This window comes from Oncorhynchus kisutch, linkage group LG7 (assembly GCF_002021735.2).
Source record: "Oncorhynchus kisutch isolate 150728-3 linkage group LG7, Okis_V2, whole genome shotgun sequence".
Taxonomy (NCBI): Eukaryota; Metazoa; Chordata; class Actinopteri; order Salmoniformes; family Salmonidae; genus Oncorhynchus; species Oncorhynchus kisutch.
This window is the reverse complement of record NC_034180.2, coordinates 30,356,326-30,383,229: the sequence shown is the minus strand read 5'-3', so window position 1 is coordinate 30,383,229 and position 26,904 is coordinate 30,356,326. Positions and strand designations below refer to the sequence as shown.

Below are 26,904 nucleotides of genomic sequence, written 5' to 3'. Positions count from 1 at the left end.
TGTTTGGGTCTGGGCTACAGCAGGGCAAAGACTAGGACTTGAGCTTAGGCTCAGTTTTGGACTGAGGTTGTTATGAATAAATGACATTTTACTTTCGTGTCAAATCGCCAATTGGCAACCCATCCCTTCTGGGATTAATTGACACTTTAACAAGCATTATAATAATTCACTGTGGTAATTCAATGATAATTCTTCTTCCGGTGTTCTCTGCTTTGCTCATCGAATAAAGAGTGAAAAACAAATTCAAGTAAAAATCTATACAAAATATTAAATAAGGTTATCCAAACAATAATTATACATACATATACATACATACTGTATACATACATACATACATACATACATACATACATACATACATACATACATACATACATACATACATACATACATACATACATACATACATACATACATACATACAGATAAATAAATACAGGAAAATGAAACAGAAGATATTTGAACCCAGTCTGGCACAAAGAGAAGATTCATATGGGAGACAAACCTATACACAATCTATACACACATACCATTTACCACATAGAAACTAAATAATTGTACAATTTAATTATAGGCCTTTTTCTTTGGACAAAAAAAACATTTCAGTTTCTCCTCATCGCTAAGCCACATAATTCCAGGGTATATCTGGTGTGCTTTCTGGAATAAAATCAAGTGTATATCTTGGTAGCAAGGGCAATAGAGGATACAATGAGTTTCAGTCTCTATTTCTTCGAGGTCACAATAGTGGAATAGTCTTTCCTCTTCCATTTCACCACAATACCGACCTGTTTCAATACGTAGAGCCAATATCCCTGATCTTACCTGTTTCAATACGCAGAGCCAATATCCCTGATCTTATCTGTTTCAATACGCAGAGCCAATATCCCTGATCTTACCTGTTTCAATACGCAGAGCCAATATCCCTGATCTTACCTGTTTCAATACGCAGAGCCAATATCCCTGATCTTACCTGTTTCAATACACAGAGCCAATATCCCTGATCTTACCTGTTTCAATACGCAGAGCCAATATCCCTGATCTTATCTGTTTCAATACGCAGAGCCAATATCCTTGATCTTACCTGTTTCAATACGCAGAGCCAATATCCCTGATCTTACCTGTTTCAATACGCAGAGCCAATATCCCTGATCTTACCTGTTTCAATACGCAGAGCCAATATCCCTGATCTTACCTCTTTCAATACGCTGAGACAATATCCCTGATCTTACCTGTTTCAATAGGCAGAGCCAATATCCCTGATCTTATCTGTTTCAATACGCAGAGCCAATATCCCTGATCTTACCTGTTTCAATACGCAGAGCCAATATCCCTGATCTTACCTGTTTCAATACGCAGAGCCAATATCCCTGATCTTACCTGTTTCAATACGCAGAGCCAATATCCCTGATCTTACCTGTTTCAATACGCTGAGGCAATATCCCTGATCTTACCTGTTTCAATAAGCTGAGGCAATATCCCTGATCTGTGTACATATCGATCTCTTGCTTTTAGGTAGGTTATATGTAATATATCTCTCACACAGATTCACCCTTAATCAAACAAAGGGTTCTCAATTTGGGTTCATGATTAATCTTCTACACACATTTTCTTCCATATTGCATCAAAAGTTGTTTTTTAATATTTTCTTTGTCTCGCTTAGTTTGGGTTTCATACAGATGTTCACAGTCAGACTGTTGAAAAAGGTCAGACATTTGAATTGTCCAGGCTAGGCTCCCCCTATGGATAGTATTTTTTTGTGCTAATTCTCCCCCTATGGATAGTATTTTTTTGTGCTAAGTCTCCCCCTATGGATATTATTTTTTGTGCTAAGTCTCCCCCTATGGATAGTATTTTTGTGCTAAGTCTCCCCCTATGGATAGTATTTTTTGTGCTAATTCTTCCCCTATGGATAGTATTTTTTGTGCTAAGTCTCCCCCTATGGATAGTATTTTTTGTGCTAATTCTTCCCCTATGGATAGTATTTTTTGTGCTAAGTCTCCCCCTATGGATAGTATTTTTTATGCTAATTCTTCCCCTATGGATAGTATTTTTTGTGCTAATTCTTCCCCTATGGATAGTATTTTTTGTGCTAAGTCTCTTAATATGGATAGTATTTTTTGTGCTAAGTCTCCCCCTATGGATAGTATTTTTTATGCTAATTCTTCCCCTATGGATAGTATTTTTTGTGCTAAGTCTCTTAATATGGATAGTATTGTTTGTGCTATTGTAATAGTATAACTTTAAACCGTCCCCTCGCCCATACCCGGGCTCGAACCAGGGACCCTCTGCACACATCAACAACAGTCACCCACGAAGCATCGTTACCCATCGCTTCACAAAAGCCGTGGCCCTTGCAGAGCAAGGGGAACTACTACTTCAAGGTCTCAGAGCAAGTGACGTCACCGATTGAAACGCTATTTAGCGCGCACCACCGCTGACTAAGCTAGCTGTTTCACATCCGTTACACTAAGTCTCCCACTGTGGATAGTATTTTTTGTGCTAAGTCTCTCACTATGGATAGTATTTTTTTGTGCTAAGTCTCCCCCTATGGATAGTATTTTTTTGTGCTAAGTCTCTCACTATGGATAGTATTTTTTGTGCAAAGTCTCCCACTATGGATAGTATTTTTTTGTGCAAAGTCTCCCACTATGGATAGTATTTCTTTGTGCAAAGTCTCCCCCCTTGGATAGTATTTTTTGTGCTAAGTCTCCCCCTTTGTATAGTATTTTTTGTGCTTAGTCTCCCCCTATGGATAGTACTTTTTGTGCTAAGTCTCCCCCTATGGATAGTACTTTTTGTGCTAATTCTCCCACTATGGATAGTATTTTTTGCGCTAAGTCTCCCCCTATAGATTAGTATTTTTTGTGCTGAGTCTAAGTCCATAATGCTTACTATACTACCTTAGTCTTTACCTAGTGTTTGTGTCTGTTACCAGGCCGTCCTAAGTTCCAGACCTGAGGGAGACTCTAAGCTGCAGGACTTGAGGAGACAAGGTCAAAGTCTGTGTGAACATCAGGACCTGGAGGAGAGCAGGAGACGTGAAGTTCAGCAGACAGTCAGAGACATGGAAGAGGAGTGGAGGAGAGTCCTACAGGCTGCAAAAGAGGCGCTGGATCAGGCTGAGGTACTAGAAAAAGAGCTGAGAGCTTTTGAAACCTCGAAGGAAGGCACTTGGGTCTGGGTGAAAGACCAGAAACAACAGCTACACTTTCAGAGCAGCCAGACCAAGACTGAGGAGAGACTACATACCGCACAGGTCTGTGTACAGCTAGAAGTGCTTATAAATCCTCCGAAGATATGGACTTATTGTTGTTGTCATCATTCGTTCTGAATTTACAATTCATGGCTCTTCTATCAGAGTCTTACTTGGCATAAAAACATGGATTTGGCTTTTGGTCTTTCTCTAAACTGCCTAATTCAGTTTTGACTGAGTACCTTTGTCTTTGTCTTCAGGCTGTCCTGAGTTCCAGATCTGAGGGAGACTCTAAGCTGCAGGACTTGAGGAGACGAGGTCAAAGTCTGTGTGAACATCAGGACCTGGAGGAGAACAGGAGACGAGAGGTTCAGCAGACAGTCAGAGACATGGAGGAGGAGTGGAGGAGAGTCCTGCAGACTGCTGAGGAGACTCTTACCAAAGCTGAGATGCAGAGTGCTATCGAAGGACAGCTGAGAGACTTGGAAACCCAGAAGGAGAACTCCAGGGCCTGGATCAAAGGCCAACATCAACGCTTACTTTCTTTGGGCAGCCAGGCCAAGACAGAGAACAGAATGCAAACTGCACAGGTCAGTCTACAGTTAATGGTAGACATGGTTAGTGTTTGGGTCTGGGCTACAGCAGGGCAAAGCCTAGGACTTGAGCTTAGGCTCAGTTTTGGACTGAGGTTGTTTGAGTATTTTTTGTGCTATGTCTAAGTCCATAATGCTTACTATACTACCTTAGTCTTTACCTAGTGTTTGTGTCTGTTACCAGGCCGTCCTGAGTTCCAGACCTGAGGGAGACTCTAAGCTGCAGGACTTGAGGAGACGAGGTCAAAGTCTGTGTGAACATCAGGACCTGGAGGAGAGCAGGAGACGAGAGGTTCAGGAGACAGTCAGAGACATGGAGGAGGAGTGGGGAGAAGTTCTTAAGGCTGCAAAGGAGGTGGTGGATAAGGCCGAGGCTCAGAGTGTCATAGAGAGGGAAATGATTGAATATGTTACCCAGAAGGGAAGCATTCAGGCCTGGGTCAGAGACCACAAACAACGCCTACACTCTCTGGGCAGCCAGAGCCAGACTGATGACAGAATAAACGTAGCACAGGTAAGTCTATAGCTACTTGTGCCTAAAAAAACGTCAGATATCAAGTCAGTAACACTTCCAACAAGGTCCGATCTAGCTGAGGCCCTAAGGCACTACTCTTTTTCTGTCTCTATCCACAGGCTGCCCTGAGTTCCAGATCTGAGGGAGACTCTAAGCTGCAGGACTTGAGGAGACGAGGTCAAAGTCTGTGTGAACATCAGGGCCTGGAGGAGAGCAGGAGACGAGAGGTTCAGCAGACAGTCAGAGACATGGAGGAGGAGTGGAGGAGAGTCCTGCAGACTGCTGAGGAGGCTCTGCGTCAGGCCCAGGTGTGGTATTCTCTCTCCAGGCAGCTAGAGGCCTTCCAGTCCCTGGAGGAGAGCAGCAGAGCCTGGTTCCAACTGCAGCAGCAGAACACACACTCCCTGGGAACAGGCACCCGGGGCAGCAAGGAAGAGATCCAGGACAGGCTGCAGAGAGCAACGGTGCGCGCTACACTACACCACAGGATCTTTGTATTGTCACAATTGATTGGCAGATTAAAAATAGGAAAATGTTATGTTAAGATTGCAAAGCCAAATCTTCAAGCAGTTTATACTATTGACTGTAGTCAGACCATTCCTTGTATATTCTGTTGCATTAAAGTCCCAGTGCAGTCAACATTCTGTTTTTCCTGTGTTTTGCATAATTTACAACAGCTGATAAAACTATCACTGTAAAAGTGTGAAAACATTTGATCTGTGTTATTTCCTGATATTTGCTGGTTAAAAATACAATATACACAGGACCTTCTAATCAGCAGGTTTTTCAATGGGGGAGTCTCGGCTTGCTTGTTGGTATCACCAGGTGGTAAATTAGTTAATAGACCAATAACAAAGAGAGTTGCAAACCTCTCTGCCAATAACAGCTAGTTTTCAGTTTTTCCCTCCCCACTCAGATGACTCCCAGACAGTCCTATCAAATGTATTGCTTGAAAAATATTTGTGTATTTTGGACAGTTTTAATGGAAAACTATTACAGTAAGTTACTTAATTGTTACCCAGAAATGATTTGACATTGATATAAAACAGCTTCATTGGGCCTTTAACTCAAATGTCCTCTTCAGGCTGTCCTGAGTTCCAGAGCTGAGGGAGACTCTAAGCTGCAGGACTTGAGGAGACAAGGTCAGAGTCTGTGTGAAAGCCAGTACCTGGAGGAGAGCAGGAGACGAGAGGTTCAGCAGACAGTCAGAGACTTGGAGGAGGAGTGGGGAGAAGTTGTACACAATGCTGAGGTGGTGCACAGGTACAGTGACATTTTATTGCATTTAAAGGTGTGTAACGAATAAAAAAACGACCATGTGAAACAGATGTTTCCCTGGTGTGTCAGACTGTTGCAAGGTGTGGTGGAACGCCTGGTGACCTGTCAGTACCAGAAGTGTCAAGCCCAGTCCTGTCTGGCTGAGGTCCAGCACCAGACAGCAGAGCTGCCCCGTCACTTCCCCTGGCCTGGGCTGGGAGACCGGGGGCAGGCTGTGGAGACGGCCAGGACCCTGCTGGATAAAACCAGGAACCTGGCCCCAGCCCTGTCTGTCCTCCACACCCAGGGCAAGGAAATGTTCCAGCTTACCCAGGACCCCAGCTGGACAGACCTCTTCTGGGCCACCATGGAGGAATGCATCCCTGCCCTTCTCCAAGAACTGACGGTGGGTGTTAGATCTCCCCACTCATACTGATCAGTGATACACTCATCTGTAGTATTCAGTGCATTCGGAAAGTATTTAGACCCCTTGACTTTTTCCAATTTGTTTTACTATACAGCCTTATTCTAAAATGGATTTGATTGTTTTTTTCCCCTCATAATCATTGTTTTTTTTCCCTCATCATCAATCTACACACAATTCCTCATAATGCAAAAGTATACATTTTTTAAAACTGAAATATCACATTACATTATGTATTCAGACCTTTGACTCAGTACATTGTGTGAAAGGCCATACCTATTCACTGACGAAATCCTAGGCAGGATTTCAGGAGAGGGTGCAGTCGGACCACTTGATCCGGCTGATCCCTCACATTTGTTTAAGCACCTTTGGCAGCGATTACAGCCTTGAGTCTTCTTGAGTATGACGCTACAAGCTTGGCACATCTGTGTTTGGGGAGTTTCTCCCATTCTTCTCTTCAGACCCTCTCAAGCTCTGTCCGGTTGGATTGGGAATGTCGCTGCACAGCTATTTTCAGGTATCTCCAGAGATGTTCGATTGGGTTCAAGTCCGGGCTCTGGCTGGGGCAATTCAAGGACATCCAGAGACTTGTCCCGAAGCCACTCCTGCGTTGTCTTGGCTGTGTGCTTAGGGTTTTTGTCCTGTTGGAAGATGAACCTTCGCCCCAGTCTCAGGTCCTGAGTGCTCTGGAGCAGGTTTTCATCAAGAATCTCGTCCCTTGCTCTGTTCATCTTTTGCTTGATCCTGACTAGTCTTCCAGTCCCTGCTGCTGAAAACATCCCTACATCATGAGGCTACCACCACCATGCTTCACCTTAGGGATAGTGCCAGGTTTCCTCCAGACGTGACACTTGGCATTGAGGCTAAAGAGTTTAATCTTGGTTTCATCAGACCAGAGAATCCTGTTTCTCATGATCAGAGTCCTTAGGTTCCTTTTGGCAAACTCCAAGCATGCTGTCATGTGACTTTTACTGAGGAGTGGTTCCCGTCTGGTCACTCTACCATAAAGACCTGATTGGTAGAGTGCTGCAGAGATGGTTGCCCTTCTTGAAAGTTCTCCAATCTCCACAGAGGAACACGGGAGCTCTGTCAGAGTGACCATCGGGTTCTTGGTCACCTCCCTGACCAAGGCCCTTCTCCCCCATTTGCTCAATTTCGAATCTCATAGCAAAGTGTCTGAATTCTTATGTAAAAACCTGTTTTTGCTTTGTTATTATGAAGTTTGATGTGTAGATTGATAAGGACATTTTTTTCTTTAATTCATTTTAGAATAAGGCTGTAACGTAACAAAATGTGGAAAAAGGGAAGGGGTCTGAATACTTTCCAAATGCACTGTATATTATATAGAAAATGTTATAATTGTAATTTTCCTCTTTGAATCAGTGCCCATTGAAAGACATGTTGGTAATTATAATGTGTGTGTTTGTGTGTGTATGTGTGTTCCAGGAGGCCTGTGTGAGGATGGAGGAGGGCATCCACATGGAGAGGCACTGTGCCCAGCTAGTGGAACAGCATGGGGCAGCCCAGGACTGGCTGAGGGAGCATGTGAAGGGTCTGGGCCCCCAGCCCACAGACAGACAGGCTCTACACAGCTACGCCAACACCCTGAAGGTTAGTTACAGGAGCATGGAAAAGAGCATGAAATAACAGCATTGTATTGCAATGAAACCTGCCATTTGCTATTAGCTTATTTGTGCATCGCAAAATATCAAACCAAATGTATTTATATAGCCCTTCTTACATCAGCTGATATCTCAAAGTGCTGTACAGAAACTAAGCCTAAAACCCCAAACAGCAAGCAATGCAGGTGTAGAAGCACGGTGGCTAGGAAAAACTCCCTAGAAAGGCCAAAACCAAGGAAGAAACCTAGAGAGGAACCAGGCTATGAGGGGTGGCCAGTCCTCTTCTGGCTGTGCCGGGTGGAGATTATAACAGAACATGGCCAAGATGTTCAAATCTTCATAAATAAATAATAATAATCACAGGAGTTGTTGAGGGTGCAACAAGTCAGCACCTCAGGAGTAAATGTCAGTTGGCTTTTCATAGCCGATCATTAAGAGTATCTCTACCGCTCCTGCTGTCTCTAGAGAGTTGAAAACAGCAGGTCTGGGACAGGTAGCACGTCCGGTGAACAGGTCAGGGTTCCATAGCCGCAGGCAGAACAGTTGAAACTGTAGCAGCAGCACGGCCAGGTGGACTGGGGACAGCAAGGAGTCATCATGCCAGGTAGTCCTGAGGCAAGGTCCTCTGAGAGAGAGAAAGAAAGAGAGAATACTTAAATTCACACAGGACACCGGATAAGACAGGAGAAGTACTCCAGATATAACAAACTGACCCTAGCCTCCCGACACATAAACTACTGCAGTATAAATACTGGAGGCTGAGGAGGGGTCAGGAGACACTGTGGCCCCATCCGATAATACCCCCGGACAGGGCCAAACAGGAAGGATATAACCCCACCCACTTTGCCAAAGCACAGCCCCCACACCACTAGAGGGATATCCTCAAACCACCAACTTACCATCCTGAGACAAGGCCAAATATAGCCCACACAGATCATCGCCACGGCACAACCCAAGGGGGGACGCCAACCCAGAGAGGAAGATCACGTCAGTGACTCAACCCACTCAAGTGACGCACCCCTCCTAGGGACGGCATGGAAGAGCACCAGTAAGCCAGTGACTCAGCCCCTGTAATAGGGTTAGAGGCAGAGAATCCCAGTGGAGAGAGGGGAACTGGCCAGGCAGAGACAGCAAGGGCGGTTCGTTGCTCCAGAGCCTTTCCGTTCACCTTCACACTCCTGGGCCAGACTACACTCAATCATATGACCTATTGAAGAGTTGAGTCTTCAGTAAAGACTTAAAGGTTGAGACCGAGTCTGCGTCTCTCACATGGGTAGGCAGACCATTCCATAAAAATGGAGCTCTATAGGAGAAAGTCCTGCCTCCAGCTGTTTGCTTAGAAATTCTAGGGACAATTAGGAGGCCTGCGTCTTGTGACCTTAGCGTATGTGTAGGTATGTAAGCCCATGTAATGCTTTGTAGGTTAGCAGTAAAACCTTGAATTCAGCCCTTGTAGAGAGGCTAGCACTGGAGTAATATGATCACATTTTTTGGTTCTAGTCAGGATTCTAGCAGCCGTATTTAGCACTAACTGAAGTTTATTTAGTGCTTTATCCGGGTAGCCGGAAAGTACAGCATTGCAGTAGTCTAACCTAGAAGTAACAAAAGCATGGATTAATTTTTCTGCATCATTTTTGGACAGAAAGTTTCAGATTTTTGCAATGTTACGGAGATGGAAAAAAGCTGTCCTTGAAACAGTCTTGATATGTTCATCAAAAGAGAGATCAGGTTCCAGAGTAACGCCGAGGACTCCTGCTTATTATGAAGAAAAAATACATCTGTTTAACTTGTGTAAACTAAAGGAGTGTGTTTTGAATTATTTTAGTTGTATTAATGCTATTTAATCTCTCCTCAGACTAATATTATTCCTGTGGGTACCTTTGCCACTGTTCCACCCCCTGTCATGGTGTATTTATTTGTGCATCGCAAAATATGTCATACTATTGTTTTACTGTATGTGTTTCAGGACAGCTTGTTAAGACCATATTGTCCATTGCTAGTCTGAGGGTTGTAAATACTGTATGTGCCCTCCTCCCCCAGGCCCTGCTCCAGACTGTCGACAGGGAGGAGAGGGAGATGAGGGAGCTGGACGCAATCCGAGACACCCTGCTGAGCCACTGCACCCCTGCCGGTCGTGACACCCTGACCCTGGAGGTCAGCCACCTCCACGACCTCCTCACTTCTTCTGAGAGGGAGATGACGGAAAGGCTGGCAGGCTGCGAGGCCCAGCTGAAGGAGCTGGATGCGAAGTTGGCCAAGAAGGCCCAGGGCCTGAGGGAGAGGGCCAAAGCCCTGCAGTGGGAGCTCCGTTCTCTGGACCAGGCCCTGAGCTACAGCGAGCCACACCCCAACATAGCCCAGCTCCAGCAGCACTGGCACAGCCTCAAGGTACCTCCTCTGCTCCAAATGACTCTGCTCTGTTTGGCACTGTACTAGTTCCCATATTACGGTATTTATTTTTCAACAACTTAAAAGAATCAATGTACACAGTCTGTGGGACAATTGCAACAAAGTAAATACAAATCAATTATCGTTCTATATTGCTCCGAGACTCTAACCTGAGTTTTACACTTGTGATTTCTGCACCTTTTAGAACTGCGAGAGGTCATTGGAGGGGTTAGGGCTTAAAGTTCATGACATGCGTCAGGCTGCCAGATCTGCATCCACAGAGGAGGATCTTCCCGCTGAAGTCATCTCCATAATGGAGTTACTGAGCCAGCAGCACGACAGGTACTAGACTTGGCATCCCAAACATTCAGCTCATTATCAAACTGTGCAGTGCACCGAACCTCTTCCTGTTGCTCTCCAAGTTTAAACTCAGCTGGCTCTCTTCCATTTCAATTTCAGTTGTAATTGTTATTACTCCTTTATATCATAGATAATGGAACATGCTGATCTTTCTTTGTAGTTTGAGGGGTAGCAAGTTGCAAAAGATAGAGACATGGAATTCTTATATACATGAGTAGCTGGGATGTTTAGTATAGTAGCTATTAACTAATCTACTCTCACTCTCTCTCACTCTCTCTCTCTCTCTGTGTGTGTAGTCTGAAGACCAGGTTGGGTGAGAGGCAGAGCTACTGCACTGAGAACACAGCTCGCTGCCTCACAGCCTCTGTTCAGCTTCTGCAGCAGTGGAACCACTCCTCACCCACACGGACAGCCCCCTCCATCCAGGTTATAGCACAGGCCTCTCAATCAAACAGAATGAATGTTGATATAATGAAGTTTAACGTCTTCAATATATCCAAATCGATATGTATATTCGGTTTGTGTCAGCTTTTGTACTTTCATTGCACAATCTAGCTTTATGAGCATCACATACAATACAATTGAAAGTTTCCCAATAATGTTGGCTACCTGGGTATGGGAGCAAATTATTGGAACTGTAGAGGGAACACAATATTCCTGTATGCCATGCTGAAGTAATTGCCAGGGTGCATAAGTGTGTAGATGTTTTGAATTTGGTCATTATTTCCAATTATTACAGGAACATTATCAAGGACTTTGTTTAGTGCCTATGGGTACATCCTGTAATATGTGACGTAGGTCCACTCACTGTGGTCCATTTGCTAGATTGTTGAAACAACATGAATCAGAGCTAGTGAGGTCATGGATATAGACTATTCCAAGAACTCAGAGTTGTTGAGAAAACATGGAAACACTCATCACTCACTGATGGTAGAACATGTGACAGTGGTTCTTCCTGCTTCAGGCTGCATTAGAGGAGGGTGTGCAGTTCCAAAAGGCCCTGAAGGAGGTGCTGTCTCACAGACAGTTCCTGGTGGACTGCCTGAAGCCTGACCAAGCAGACAGACTGGAGAAAGACACCACTGCAACACTCAGGGATGCAGACACACACAGCACCTTTCTCACCAAGACTCTGAAAGTGAGAACTTTACTGATCCCCAACCAGTCCATTGTTAAACTGTGTAATGCAACACCATTTTGTATTAATATTTTCTCTCCTTTTCCCTCCCAGGATGTAGCTGAGAAGAGTAAACAGAAAATAGATGTGACTCAGCCCGTTGCTGTCACCTCAGTCCAGACAGAAGACAAACCAGCCGCACCACCTAGGAGGACAGCCAAGACCAAGCAGACTCCCACCCAGGAGAGTCAGCAAGCTACGCCACAGTTGCTTCTCCATATCACAGAGAAAAATATACCACAGCCACTCCCCCCTGTCACAGAGAAAAACATACCACAGCCACTCCCCCCTGTCACAGAGAAAATCATACCACAGCCACTCCCCCTTGTCACAGAGAAAAACATACCACAGCCACTCCCCCCTGTCACAGAGAAAAACATACCACAGCCACTCCCCCCTGTCACAGAGAAAAACATACGACAGCCACTCCCCCCTGTCACAGAGAAAAACATACCACAGCCACTCCCCCCTGTCACAGAGAAAAACATACCACAGCCACTCCCCCCTGTCACAGAGAAAAACATACCACAGCCACTCCCCCCTGTCACAGAGAAAAACATACCACAGCCACTCCCCCCTGTCACAGAGAAAATCATACCACAGCCACTCCCCCCTGTCACAGAGAAAAACATACCACAGCCACTCCCCCCTGTCACAGAGAAAATCATACCACAGCCACTCCCCCCTGTCACAGAGAAAATCATACCAGTCAAACAAGAGACTTCAGCTGTCACTGCCATGGCGCATACTGAAGCCCCAAGTTCAGGGTCTGTCATGACACAAGAACTGGCAAAGGAGAATAAAACTGCTGTCACACAGGTGCCAAAAGCTGCAGTAGAGCCTAAACAGAGCACGATAGTGACCACTCGATCGGTTGAAACCGACATAACTTCCACCACCATCCAAATACAAGATACCAAGAGTCGATCGTCTGAGACCCTGATGACAGAGAGAACTGCAGTCAAGGAGCATGGTGATACTCATGTTACAAGAGTAGAGACTACAACTGTGAAGATGGTTAGTCAGGCAACTGACCAGATAGACCAGGGCCTTGATCAGGAGACATCTTTGACAGATGCCCTACGCTCACAGCATGCTTACATTGACTCTGAAAAACAACGTAGTCATGACGACACACAAGTAAAACAATCTCAGGTAAAACAAGCTCACGTCCCTGACACAAAAAGCCAAGTGTGTTATGATGTCGACACACCGCAGCCTCTAGAGAAGAAATTGTCCTCTGTGATTCTGGACACTGACACTGTGTATGTGCAGACACCAGAGATGTGGCCACTGATGAGCAGTGACACCGCACTTATCATATCCTCCGGAGCAGTAGTGCTTGATACTGACAAAATGGACTCGGACACTCAGTCCACCAGTCACAGTCCACAGCAGACAGAATCACAGGACTCCACTGTAAGGCCCAGTGAACACCCTGAGAATAGGCTTCCTCAGTCCCAGCCGGACAGAGCTGTGGAGAACAAGGTCAAGTATGACACTGAGGAGTTATGGAAGGACAGCAAGACTGAGACTGAACAACCAGACCTTATACTGGACTTGCCTGATGTGGCTCAGCCCACTGCTGTTGCCTCTTTCCAGACTGGAGTCAAAGCACCACCCCCGTCCACACCACCTCGTAACAAGAGAAAAGCCAAGAGCCAGCAGGCCCAGCCCTCTAACACACAGCCTGCTGTGGAGAACAGGGTCAAGTATAACACTGAGGAGTTATGGAAGGACAGCAAGACTGAGACTGAACAACGATACATTGTACTGGACCTGCCCACAGTGAGCGATGTGGCTGTACCTCCTGCTGTCACCTCAACCCAGACAGAGGACAAAGCAAAGGCACCATCCACACCACCTCGTAACAAGAGAAAAGCCAAGAGCCAGCAGGCCCAGCCCTCTGACACACAGCCCAACACAGCTGTGGAGGACAGTGTCAAGTATAACACTGAGGAATTATGGAAGGACAGTAAGACTGAACAACGATACATTGTACTGGACCTGCCCACAGTGAGTGATGTCCAGAAAGAGCCTGTTGCTACTGCTGTCACTTCAATCCAGACAGAAGACAAAGCTAAAGCACCATCCACATCGCCTCGTACCAAGGAGACAGCCAAGAGCCAGCAGGCCCAGCCCTCTAACACACAGCCTGCTGTGGAGAACAAAGACAAGTATAACACTGAGGAGTTATGGAAGGACAGCAAGGATGACACTGAACAACGATACATTGTACTGGACCTGCCCACAGTGAGCGATGTGGCTGTACATCCTGCTGTCACCTCAACCCAGACAGAGGACAAAGCAAAGGCACCATCCACACCACCTCGCACTAAGAAGACAGCCAAGAGCCAGCAGGCTACAACCCAGGCCCTTCTACCCCAGGCCTCTAACATACAGCCCGACACAGCTGTGGAGAACAGGGTCAAGTATAACACTGAGGAATTATGGAAGGACAGCAAAACTGAGACTGACCTGCCCACAGTGAGTGATGTCCAGAAAGAGCCTGTTGGGAAAGAGGACAAACCAAAAGCACCAACTCCACCAGCACCTTCCGCATCACCCCTGACCTCTGAGATAAGTAAACAGAAGGCTGATGTGGCTGTACCTCTTGCTGTCACCTCTATCCAGACACAAGTCGAACCAAAAGCACCAGTACCATCCACACTGCCCCGGACCAAGAAGACAGCCAAGAGCCAACAGTCTCCCACCCAGGACAGTCAGCAAGCTAAGCCACTGTCACACACCCCTGTCAAAGAGAAATCCATACCAGTCAAACAAGAAGCTTCAGCTGTGACTAAACCGGAGAGCAAGGTAATCGGTTCTGATCAACCCAGTCAAACAAAGACACACGTCACTAAGACAGTGCAGTCAGAGAAAGCAGAGACAGTGTGGACTGAAATTGACATATCTCAGGCAGAGGTTAGCAAAGCATGCCTACCACAGACTCAACCAGAACCCTCCAAAGCAACGAGTGACAGAGCTATTGAGGTTGAGGACAAAGGGACCTGGGAAGAGCATGCTAAAGAGTGGAGAAGTGAACATGACCAATGTGAGGTGCAAGAAAGTCTGACCGAACCAAAGGTGAAGTTGGAGGCTACTGCCCAAACGGACAGAAAACAGTCAGCTAAAATCGAAAGTGAGAGTCAGTCAGTGAGTGAAAAACAGCCAAAGAGAGATGCTGCCCAACCAACCAAACAACATGGAGCTACAGCTGCAACTGAGAGCACCAGAAAAGAAGACAGGGAGAGCAGCACTAAAGGCCAGCCAGAGGTAAGTGTGGCCAAATTAGACAAACAACAGACAGATGAAGAGGAGCGAAAGAGGAAGGAGCTCAAGGAAGGACCAGGGCCCAGATTCATAAAACCTTCTGACATTTTTTCCTTAACTATAAAATTAAGCAAAGTTGCTATTCCTCAAAGGTTCTTGAACATTTTCTTGCGCTATTTCCTATGTTTCTCCTTAAGCCAAAAGTTAAGAAGAAATTAGATTCTTGAAAATAATGTTATTGGAAATGTTGTTAATTCCAAGATGGCTCAACCCTTACACTCAGGCCAGTGAGAGAAAAAGCTCAGGAAAGCAATGGAACATATTTAATTTACTCACAAACTTCATCTGAAAGTTTCAGTATTGATTATTTTAAACCCAAAAACATGTTTTAGAACAGGCATCTCAGTAAGAAATATGCTAACATGATTGCCACTGCTAGCTAGATAGCTAGCTAAAACGGTTGCCTAGCAACAAACATCTTAAGAAGATTTGTAAGAAGATATTTGAGAAGTTTGTAAGAAAATCATTCAACCTTAATATGTTGTTGAGGAATTGCATTTACAAACTATCTTATGAACTTATAATTTTTTTTCTTAAGAAGCTTCTTAAGTTTTTGTATAAGAAGTGTTTTGGGAATCTGCGCCCATGCCATGTTGCTATGGCAACAGAGAGCACAGAGAGGGCAAAGCCGGATGGCAGTGACTTGCCACAGGTGAGTCCATTGCTCGCTCACTCACTCAAAGCTGTAAAATACCCCCATGTTTGTTTTGAGAAAGTGTGGGGTTCTATCTCCAGGCTCTGTAATATGAGCTGTATAAGTGAGACAGGCATGATTCTACTCTGATTTATCTCTGGGGTTCTGTGGCACATTGTTCTAAAGGACAGAACATTTTGAATGCCCCTGTACCTCAGAGCAGCTAGGAGGGTTAGAGGTCTTACCTAGAGAGACAAAGAGAGGACAGAGTGAAATAAATAGTTGGAAAGATGAGAATGAAGTGAGTGAAGTTGCTTCAGGGAAGTAATGTTATTGCCAAAATTGTATTAAAACCACCACGTTTGCATGGCTCTAGGTGGAAAAAAAACACATGTTCTTTTGTGTGTGTTGTAGCTTGGGTCTACAAAGAATGCTTAGTCTTTTGTTAATGACGTTGATAGTTGTTGATAACTTTTGATAACGTTGATAATGTTAATATTTACTCCCTTGTAATGTTCTCACTCATAATGCAGCAAAGGACAACTACCCAAGGTACTTTTAGATGGTTTAAGAATACAATGTAGTCTGAACAAAGAACAAGGGCCTGTGCCCTCTTGACCATAGACTGTATATACAAAAAAGTATTTAGTCAGCCACCAATTGTGCAAGTTCTCCCACTTAAAAAGATGAGCGAGGCCTGTAATTTTCATCATAGGTACACTTCAACTATGACAGACAAAATGAGAGAAGAAAATCCAGAAAATCACATTGTAGGATTTTTTATGAATTTATTTGCAAATTATGGTGGAAAATAAGTATTTGGTCACCTACAAACAAGCAAGATTTTTGGCTCTCACAGACCTGTAACTTCTTCTTTAAGAGGCTCCTCTGTCCTCTACTCGTTACCTGTATTAATGTCACCTGTTTGAACTTGTTGTCAGTATAAAAGACACCTGTCCACAACCTCAAACAGTCACACTCCAAACTCCACTATGACCAAGACCAAATACTATGACCAAGACAAAAAGTTTAGAAACTTTTGTTATTGACCAAATACTTATTTTCCACCAAAATTAATAAAAAATCATACAATGTGATTTTCTGGATTTTATTCTTCTCATTTTGTCTGTCATAGTTGAAGTGTACCTATGATGAAAATTACAGGCCTCTCTTATCTTTTTAAGTGGGAGAACTTGCACAATTGGTGGCTGACTAAATACTTTTTTGCCCCACTGTATATATATAAGGAAGGTCTTTACCTGTGTTTGCACGGAACACACGGCTCCTGGACAGGAATGTGAGCTGTCCGCCTCTCTCATGATGTCACTCTCTATAATGTCATAGGCAGAAAGACTAAACACTGATCCTGCCCACTCTAGTGTTCACTTCACTGCAGTGAGTGTTGATGTGGAGAGTATTATTTTTCCACTTCCATCCGTGGTTTTTGACACCACAGGTTTGGCGTAGGCTTTGGTGAATGCCTGGAAACCTGCTATTCATTCACAGGTTAATTGTTATTTTGGTTTTCATAGCAGCAACAGGTGTGCAGCACAGAGAAGCCAGAAGCTCCTGTTGAGGCAGCAGTCCATGTTGTAAAGAAGGAGACTCTAACCCCAGAACCTTTTGTGAAAAAAGAGACCCCAGCTGTACCAGAAGGACCCACCATGCAGGACATCTTCACTGACATCCAGCGCCTGTCACAAACTGGACCAAAGAGCATTCTCATTGAGGTACGCTCAAAGGTTACTGTGCAGAGTTGCACATGCACAATTTTCAGTTTATGATAGTAATGCTTTGTATTAGTGTTTGAAATGTGTCTGATTTTGAACGTTTGTGCGAGCAGTTCAGAAAAAATTGCCCTGGCAAGGAAAAAACGTATTACAATAGCTTGAATTATTAGTATCTCAATCTTTGTCGAAGCGCACCACACTGTTCACTGTCCACATGGTCATACTGTCGCTGTGTGTAACCACAGATTAAACCTTGGGAGGACCCCATGAGGATTCTGAACACGTCTCTGGCTGACCTGCAGGCTCGTCTGAGCAGGCTGGTGGTCAGGGTACTGGGCTGCAGAAACCGCCCTGCAGACCTCAGCCCCGCAGCCATGGCTTTGCAGGTGGAGGAGGCCGAGGTGAGAGCCAGGCCAAAATAAACCGCAACCCAATAGCAACACACAACACACCAGAAAACCACAACAGCAACGCACAATAGAAACCCACAACATAATCCACAGTACAGTTCACAATAGTAACCCATTTAAATGTCAACATAGAGGTTGATTTTTAAGTTATAAGCTTTTCAAGTCTGTCCTATTGAGTCAGTTGATCATTATTCCTAGAGTGAACATGCTGTGTTTTGTATTTTGTGGTTCCAGGAATGCAGACAGGCTGCTCAGACCCAGGTGTCTGTGTTCTCCCAGCCCAGAGAGGCTCCGACTGCAGACCGGGAGGCCTTTGAGCATATGGAGAGCCAGTGGGGCGCAGCAGTATGGGATGCCTCGGAAGCTGTCCACTGTAAGGAGGCCCAGCTGCAGCTGGTCACTGAGGCGGACAGGCAGACACAGACAGTCAAGGCCACTCTGGAGAAACTGTCTGCAGAGCTGGAGGCCCTCACAACGTGAGTGTTGTCATTGCAGTCTCTGATGAATAGATTTACTTTAGTTTTTATCAGTAAGAATATTAGGCATTTTCTAATTTCACAATACAATTTGATGGTCACACTGCCTAGTGAATAGTGGAGAATATGTCTATAATGCTCCGTTTTGTAAAATAATGCCCCTCTCCAATGCTGTGTGCAGATCCCCAGTGGAGAGCAGCTCAGCAGAAGCTGAGGAGCTACGTTCCTTTCTGCGGGGTATGGAGGAGGACAGGACCGTCTTGGGGGAGCTGACCCTCACTCTCACCAAGCTGTCCCCCCACCTGAACCAAGCAAAGCGAGCTGCTGCACAGATCCAGCAGATAGGAATGCAGGAAGAGTGGAGGTCACTGGAGAGAGCTTCAGAGAAGACCCTGTACTGTGTCAATGGCTATGCCAGGGAAACCAGCAGCCTTCTCGCAGAGATCTCCTCTCTTCAGGAGCAACTGGAGGTGATAGGAAAGGCTACAGGCTCACCCCATTCCACTACAATCCAGTGGGACAGCAAGAGGGCCCAGGAGCTGATGATGGTGAATGCTGAGCTGACTTCAGCTCAGCAGAAATACCTCTACCTGCAGCAGGGCTCAGAGGCTCTGGCCCACAGCTCCCTATATGAGAAGGAGACGAGGCAGATAGAACAGGGGCTCCAACAGGTCAAGGAGCAGCTGGATCGTGTTGGAGAGCAGGTGTCCTCTCAGACCCCCAGCAGTGACAACCCTATCATGAATAAGATCCACAAGGTAATGATGGACGCCTTTGCCTGGGCCAAGCAGATGGAGAGCGACATTGAGGGCCGGAGGAGGAAGGTGGCCCTGCTCCCTGAGGGGGTCCATCGGCAGATCAAAGACCTGAAGAAGCTGCAGTGGGAGATGGCGGCCAAGCAGGCCCAGCTGGAGGCCCTGGTGGAGGAGGTGGAGGAGCTGCTCCCAGAGCTGGACCAGGCTGATGAGGTCCCCATGGTGCACTCCTCCCTGGTCAGCCTGGAGAGTCTGTCCAGGTCCACCACAGAGAAGCTAGCCAAGGCTGTGAAGGAGATGGAGTCAGGCTTGCAGACTAGAGAGAACATGTCAGAGCAGATAGCAGACCTGGACTCCTGGGTGGTGGGTCACCTCCATAGAGAAGCCTCCAGGAGGGGAGAGAGGGAGGGCCAGAGTTCTAAAGACCTGGATCGCCAAGTCAGACAGATTCAGGAGACCCTGGTAGAGGCGGAGAAACAGGCTGCTGTGTCCGAGGCTCTTCTCATGAGGAGCAGAGACATTGCCTCTGAGCTCAGCATCACAGAGAACTGCCTCCTCAATGAGAAACTCACAAACCTCCAGGAGGACATCAAGAGCATCATCAGCTATGAGAAAGCTAACCAGCAGGAGCTGGAGGAACTCCTTCAGACTCAAGACGCATCTAGGCAGAAGGTGACCACGGTGGAGAAGAGCCTGAGACAGATGCTGGTGGACCTAAACAGACACAGGTTCCCAGTCACCAGGGAGACTCTAAGCACCATTGAGCCGTTTAAACACATGATCATGGAGCACAAGTGCCAGGTGGATAAGCTGCAGCCCTTCATCCCTGAAGAGAAGAAACAAGAGCTGCTGTGTGTCATTTCCCAGTTGCACTGCAAAATGAGCACGCTGAATATGAAGGCCAAAGAACACGAGAGGTACCTCACCTTCAGGCAGTGTGTGGAGGAACTGCGGGAAAATGTGGAAAAGCAGGTCCTCCAGACCAAGGAGGAGAACAGGGGGAAGGAGGAGAGGTACACGACCGGTCAGGTCATCCTCACTCAGCTCCCTCTGATAAAGAGACTGTGTGAGGAGGCTGCCGATGAGCTGCAGAGCATCTCCCAGGACCTCTATCCCTCACAGCTGTCTGCAGAGCGTGGGCGACTTAAGCAGAACCTGGAGAGCTTCCAAACCTGGGAGATGACTGTGATCAACAACATCCAGATCCTGGAGTGGGGCCTGCTGAAGGAGGTGCACCTCCAGTCGGAGCAGAGAGCTCTGCTGGCCTTCCTAAGGGACATCCAGCGGGAGCTGCAGCAACCATGCCAATTGGAGCCCACCGAGGAAGCCGTCGACAAGGAGCACTGGAGGATTGTGACCCTGCGGATGACCGTGGAGTGCAGACTGAGGGTGTTGAAGATTCTAGAGCGCAAGAAAGGAACTAGGCAGCAGGATGGATCCCCGGAGTATAGTGACCTGATGGACCTGAAGAATGCAATCCTGAATGAATGTGACTTACGAATGGCAAGTTGTTTTGTTTTTGGTTGATTGTGTTTCAAAACCATATTAAATGCATGTTCTACTAATTTAAAAGGTAATTGACTATTCATGTAAAAAATGGTAATGATTTTTCAGGAGAGCGTTTCCCAGGCACGGAATTCTTTGAGAGACTACACTGGAGCTGTGAGTGGTGCTGTCAGGTTCCTCCAGGAGGCTGAGGCCCTGCTCCATCCCTCATTAGCCCCAGTCGGAGGTTGCCTTGAGAGGCTGAGGGACATCCAGCAGGCCCTGGCCTCCATGGAGGAGCAGCTCCATTCCCATATAAGCCAGATCCAGACCCTGGCCCTCCAGCATGACTACCTGAGCCCCCAGATGGTGGAGCGTCTACAGAGGGAGGTGCTGAGCCAGCTCCTGGTGCGGATGTCCACCCTCCAGGCCCAGGCCCAGCTCAAACTGGAGGCCCTGCAGAGGTAGACACTGTCTCTTAAGAGTCAAAGGACCTTAGATACAGTCATGTTAGTGAAATGATTGTAAAACTCAACTGCCAAGTCAAGCCAACCTTCTAATGCTTAATGCCATTTGTAGTAGTCTTATTGATGTGACGCCTGATTGATATGTGGCTTGTGTTTGGTAGGTGTGCTGAGTATCACAGAAGGTATAGGAAGTGCCATGAGGAGATATGCCAGTGTGTAAAGAGCGCAGAGACCCATCTCTCCTACTGTCACTCTCACAAAGTCAGCTCTCTCACAGACTGCACCGACCAGCAAGCTAAGCTAAAGGTATGGGGAAAGAATGCTAAACACATTTTTCGTAGCGTTAACTTTTTTTTTTTAAATATCAATTTTTTACCCACCACTTTCTCTCTCCTTTACAGGCTCTGTCTGAGGAGGTGGACTCTGTAACTGGGCTTCTAAAGTGTTTGGGGGAGTGGTGCCCGGAGCAGGGTTGCCGTTGCAGCAGGGAGGGGGCGGTGAGCGCGCTCTGGGGGCAGGTGGCAAGACTGCAGCGTTGCACCCGCAATCTGAAGACTCACTCAAATCAGAGGGCAGACGAATGGAGTGATATTACAAAGAGCGTGAGTTACATGATAGATACTGGACACCTCTTCCTAAATCTTAAAAATAGCTTTGAAATTAAGTTGAAATTAAATTGTTTTCAACCCTGCGATATAAAATCTACCAAACTCTTTCAGCCAATGATTGACACAATATAGAGAGAGACCCCACTCTTCCCTACACACCCAGCACAGAAAGTCAGGTTGGAAGCAGCCATTTTACAGACTGACTCATTAACTCCAATTCTTGTTATCCTTTCAGGTGGAGCGATCGTCCATCATGCTGGAGCAGGTGGAGGCTGAGCTGCCAAATGACTCCAGGGAGAAGGTGTGTGGGGAAGAGCTGCAGGTGCTGCTGTTGTACTGGGACCAGTACCAGGACAGGCTAGACTGTGAGCACCGAGCTCTCTCAGCTCTCGAGCTCCGCATCGCCAGACTGCTGGGCGTCCCCGCCCACCTGGAGCAGGCCCCGCCCAACCCGCTGTGTCAACAGTTGCAGGTCATGCAGGACCGCTATGGCAGGTGAGAGGTCAACCACCATACAACAGACAGGACAGGAAACACATTGTTTGGTATTGTTGTTTCAGGAGCTGAGTGGGTGTGCCGCAAATATTACACTTAATTCCCACTTCTCAAAGACACAAATCCCCATATGCCAGCATATGCCCATATGGCATGAATGAACAACTATAGGCTTTAAGACAAGTGTTAAAAGCCAAACGTGTTGCATTGATGGTCATACCAATCAGTGTTTCTGTGGTAGTGCAGGGCATAGGTACTCAAACTCCCAGCGGCTCCACACATTCACACTTGGATGAGCATTCTGGGAAAAGTGGGTCGGGAAAGGGTTGCTGTGCCTCTCCACTCAGGACAACAAGCGCAGAAAGATGCACACTCATACCTACTCAGTCATCCACAGCATACACGCACATGCTTACTGTGTAGATAGACAATCACAGACGCAGAGGTTGTGAAATACTTAAATACCTGAATTGAGATGATGCTCTGCATCCTGATTTTGGTGTCAGCTTTCGTTCCCAAAGGAAACTCTTTTCCTTATGAACTCAAGGTAAGAGACTAGAGTTTTTTAAATCTCCTTTTTAAACGGACTATGTGTTATATTGGTTATGTACCATGCTAGCTGTTTTTTGATTCACAGTGATATACAGAGCCTTCCAAAGGTTTTCAGATCCCTTGACTTTTTCAAAAATGTATTACGTTACAGCCTTATTCTAAAATTGATTAAATTGTTTTTTTCCCTCATCAATCTACACACAATACCCCATGACAAAGCAAAAACAGTTTTTTAGAAATGTTTGCTAATTTATAAATAATAAGAAAAATTACATATGACATTTACATTTACTGAAGCACCTTTGGCAGTGATTACAGCACTTCTTGGCACACCTCTACTTAGGGAGTTTCTCCCATTCTTCTCTGCAGATCCTCTCAAGCTCTGTCAGGTTGGATGGGGAGCATTGCTGCACAGCTATTTTCAGGTCTCTCCAGAGATGTTTGATCTGGTTCAAGTTCAGGCTCTGCCTGGGCCACTCAAGGAAGTTCAGAGACTTGTCCCGAAGCCACTCCTGCGTCATCTTGGCTGTGTGCTTAGGGTTGTTGTCCTGTTGGAAGGTGAATGTTCGCCCAAGCCTGAGGTCCTGAGCACTCTGGAGCAGGTTTTCATCAAGGATCTCTCTGTACTTTACTCCATTCATCTTTGCCTCGATCCTGACTAGACCCTGCCGCTGAAAAATATCCCCACAGCATGATGCTGCCACCACCATGCTTCACCGTAGGGATGGTGCCAGGTTTCTTCCAGACGTGATGCTTGGCATTCAGGCCAAATATTTTAATCTTGGTTTCATAATTTCAGAGAATCTTGTTTTAGATACCTTTTGGGAAACTCTAAGCAGGCTGTAATTTGCCTTTTACTGAGGAGTGGCTTCCGTCTGGCCACTCTACCGTAAAGGCCTGATTGGTGGAGTACTGCAGGGATGGTTGTCCTTCTGGAAGGTTCTCCCTTCTCCACAGAGGAACTCTAGATCTCTGTCAGAGAGACCATCGGGTTCTTGGTCACCTTCCTGACCAAGGCCCTTCTCCCCCGATTGCTCAGTTTGGCCGGGCGACCAGCTCTAGGAAGAGTCTTGGTGGTTCCAAACTTCTTCCATTTAAGAACGATGCAGGCCACTCTGTTCCTGGGGACCTTTAATGCTGCAGACATCTCTTGGTACCCTTCCCCAGATCTGTGCCTCGACACAATCCTGTCTCGGAGCTCTAAGGACAATTCCTTCAACCTCATGGCTTGGCTTTTGCTCTGACACGCACTGTCAACTGTGGGACCTTATATAGACAGGTGTGTGCCTTTCCAAATCATGTCCAATCAATTGAATTTTGAAACCTGAGCTCAATTTCGAGTCTCCTAGCAAAGGGTTTGAATACTTATGTAAATAAGGTATTTCAGTTTTTTATTTTTAATACATTTTCAAAAATGTATATAAACCTGTTTTCGCTTTGTCATTATGAGGTACTGTGTGTAGACTGCTGAGGATTTTTAAAAATCAATTTAAGAATAAGGCTGTACCATAACAAAATGTTGAGGAAGTCAAGGGGTCTGAATACTTTCCGAAGGCACTGTAACTAAGACTTTAGCCAGCTGTTTGGTGCACTATAGACCTGCCTGTCTGTTTGTGTCTACAGTCTGAAGGAGAAGAGCATGCTGGGGCGGTGTGTGGTGCGGACGGAGGTGGAGGAGAGGGACAAGGTGAGGGAGGAGCTGAGTGGGGTGAAGGCGTGGCTGGTGACTGCAGAAGACCTCCTGTCACAGCTGGAGCAGTGTCCCAACACACATAAGCTACATGTGGGTAACCCTCTGTCTCACAGCACCTTAACATCACACAGTGTGGACAACACAATGTACCTATACACGCAGAGTGTAGTAATTTAGCAAATATTCTCAGCAGCATCCAGGAGTTAAGAGTGCCAGATTGAAAGGTTCCACAGTTGACGCATGGCATTTTGGGTCTTTGCTTTTATCATCCTCCTATGGAAGCATATGGTAGACTACAGTTAGTAGAATTAATGACAAAATACTGTTTACTTGTCATTTTCAGTAATTTACTGTATTTTATGGAATTGTCGAAATATATTTTTTCATATTTAGTGTGTTGCTTATTGAGGTGGTTTTGGTTGTTTCAGTGTTGTTCTTGACAACTTATAGCATAGCCTACTGTGAATGCTAATATATTTCATAGGGATAAGTGCATAGTTGAGATTTGAACAACCCCCTCCCCTCTGTACAGTGATGCATGCGTAACGGGCTTCTAATGAGTAGGTATTTCCCATCCCTGTACCCACAACACAATGCTGTGTCTGTGCTCTGCAAACAAACATAATCAACTCAGAGGAAACATTTACAAAGACAATATCTCTTCCAAATTGCACGGTTCACATTTTTATCTAATTTGAAATTCATAGAATTAATGATTTGAAGCTCAAGTTGAATTAAGTGGAAAGTCTCGTTGTGACTGTACTATATATTTACAGATTCTATCATTCCACCATGAACTGTATGTGGCGGTTGGTTTTGAGTTTCACTGCTGAAAGGTTGTTGTAATGAAGGTCTTCAGTGAGACTGTTAGCTCGGTGAAAGAGTTCCCCAACAAAGTGCCACATTTGAATTTAACCGTTGGCTGGGCCCTCATCCCTTTAGCTAGCTTAGTTTTATCAACCTTCCCCGGAGCTTTGTCTTGGTACTCAGTGGATGAGAGGGGACCAGTGTTAGTGTTGTCTAAAGACCTGAGTCTTGTCCAACATTTTCTCTATGTCTCCCCACCCCCCTCTACTCAGAGAGGGTCTATGAAAGGGCTCTAAAGCCCCCCCATACCTGCCTCTTTTTGTTCCACCTTGTAAGTGGATCCTCTTGGTGCATCTGTCCCAGTCTCAGACCAGCACTGATGTCACCTCCCTGACACACACACACACACACACACACACACATGCAGCTTCCTATGTGGCGTTGCCCTGGTCCCTGTCTCAGAGCCAGGTTGTGCTGTATTTCATCTGCATCACTGGTCGTGTTTTTCCTATCGTCGTTTGATTTTCATGTTCAGTCTGTGGACTAGGACTGTGAATAGCCTCTCATTAGCTGTGTGCTGCTAGGTGGGAGGTGAAGAGGGCTCATGCTGAGTAGCTTCAGGAATGAAAGACTTAATAAGGAAGCCTTTCTGAGCTAGTTAAACCAGCCCAGGAGAGAGAGGTGCGACATACTCGGCTGTACATTCTGTCTGGTAAGAGCTGGACCCTATGGAGGATGTGAATGAATCTATGAATGTGTATTAGCGTGTTTGTGACCTTGGAGACATAATGATGGCAGAGAGAGGGTATAGGCTGTAGAACAGTGGAGGCTGTTGAGGGGAGGACGGCTCATAATAATGGCTGGAAGGCAGCGAATGGAATGGCATCAAACACATGGAAAGCCGTGTGTTTGGTGTATTTGATTCCATTCCACCTATTCTACACCAGCCATTACCACGAGCCGGTTCCTCCCCAATTAAGGTGCCACCAACCTCCTGTGCTGTAGAATGAGGCTCGCTGAACTTTGTTTTTTCTCCTCTCTCTTTCAATCTCTTGCTTTCTCTCTCTCTCTTATTCTCTCTCCATCTTTCTCTCTCTTTCCCTCCCTCTCTGTCTCTCCTCAGGAGGTTCACACCCAGCTGTGTACCCAGAAGGCAGTGCTGCAGCACATCATGGACGGTCTGAGGATGAAGTACTCGGACATGTACACCCTGGTTCCCGTGGAGATAGAGGGACCGCTACAGGACGTGACACACTCACTGCAGGAAGTAGAGGAGAAGGTACAGTAGCTGAAACCTTTAACGGTGCTTGTAGCATTGTAATGTGGTCTATTTGTAAGGACCTCATTTGTAGATATTTTCTATGAATGTCAAGAACGAGCTACATTTATTTCCACTACTTGTGTCTGACTGTCTTACTGCCCCCCAGGTAGGGGATGTAATGGAGAAGAGTGGTCCCCTGCACAGACTGGGAGCCAAGGTGTCTGAGATCAAGGCTGGTCTGGGATCAGTGCAGGACAAACTGCAGCAGAGAAGCCCCTCTCTTTCGGAGGCAGAAAGCACACAGAAGGTGAGTGCTAAGATAGCAGATATGAGAACTGATCTAGGATCAGAGTTTACCAGGCTGATGTACATAGCAGAAAGAGACTGTGTTATCACATTTGTGTGTGTGTGTGTGTGTAGCGTGTGTGGGACGAGCTGGACATGTGGCACTCCCGTGTGGCAGCGTTGGAGGTGGAGGTGCAGGATCTGGAACACGCTGAGGAGGCCCAGGTCCTCACAGAGAGCCTGACGGAGGCCCAGCTGCTCCACTCACACATGGCCAAGCAGGCAGAGCAGAGGACCGCCTTCCTCAGCAAGGTGAGGAACTACAATTCCCTAAACCCCCCTGGTTACTCTGACACATGTTCAGTTAACCCCCTGGGTAGTGTTA

The 26,904-nt window shown here is 46.1% G+C and overlaps 1 protein-coding gene across 14 annotated transcripts in view; it reads left to right on the top strand.

Moving 5' to 3' along the window:
• syne2b (spectrin repeat containing, nuclear envelope 2b) overlaps positions 1–26,904 on the top strand; it is a 132,258-nt gene that overhangs the window by 40,433 nt on the left and 64,921 nt on the right. For 12 of the 14 annotated variants that reach the window (XM_031828914.1, XM_031828911.1, XM_031828908.1 and 9 more), the window contains 24 exons: positions 2,936–3,256; positions 3,454–3,783; positions 3,971–4,300; positions 4,420–4,764; positions 5,385–5,563; positions 5,648–5,963; positions 7,428–7,592; positions 9,644–9,991; positions 10,197–10,333; positions 10,648–10,777; positions 11,316–11,489; positions 11,583–14,804; positions 17,028–17,225; positions 17,471–17,626; positions 17,870–18,111; positions 18,293–20,369; positions 20,481–20,815; positions 20,980–21,124; positions 21,220–21,420; positions 21,662–21,921; positions 24,097–24,256; positions 26,097–26,252; positions 26,401–26,541; positions 26,655–26,831. In XM_031828914.1, coding sequence (XP_031684774.1) covers positions 2,936–3,256; positions 3,454–3,783; positions 3,971–4,300; positions 4,420–4,764; positions 5,385–5,563; positions 5,648–5,963; positions 7,428–7,592; positions 9,644–9,991; positions 10,197–10,333; positions 10,648–10,777; positions 11,316–11,489; positions 11,583–14,804; positions 17,028–17,225; positions 17,471–17,626; positions 17,870–18,111; positions 18,293–20,369; positions 20,481–20,815; positions 20,980–21,124; positions 21,220–21,420; positions 21,662–21,921; positions 24,097–24,256; positions 26,097–26,252; positions 26,401–26,541; positions 26,655–26,831 — 10,245 coding nt within the window. The remainder of the gene's footprint in view (positions 1–2,935; positions 3,257–3,453; positions 3,784–3,970; positions 4,301–4,419; positions 4,765–5,384; positions 5,564–5,647; positions 5,964–7,427; positions 7,593–9,643; positions 9,992–10,196; positions 10,334–10,647; positions 10,778–11,315; positions 11,490–11,582; positions 14,805–17,027; positions 17,226–17,470; positions 17,627–17,869; positions 18,112–18,292; positions 20,370–20,480; positions 20,816–20,979; positions 21,125–21,219; positions 21,421–21,661; positions 21,922–24,096; positions 24,257–26,096; positions 26,253–26,400; positions 26,542–26,654; positions 26,832–26,904) is intronic. The other 2 variants (XM_031828917.1, XM_031828905.1) reach the window with 2 other exon arrangements.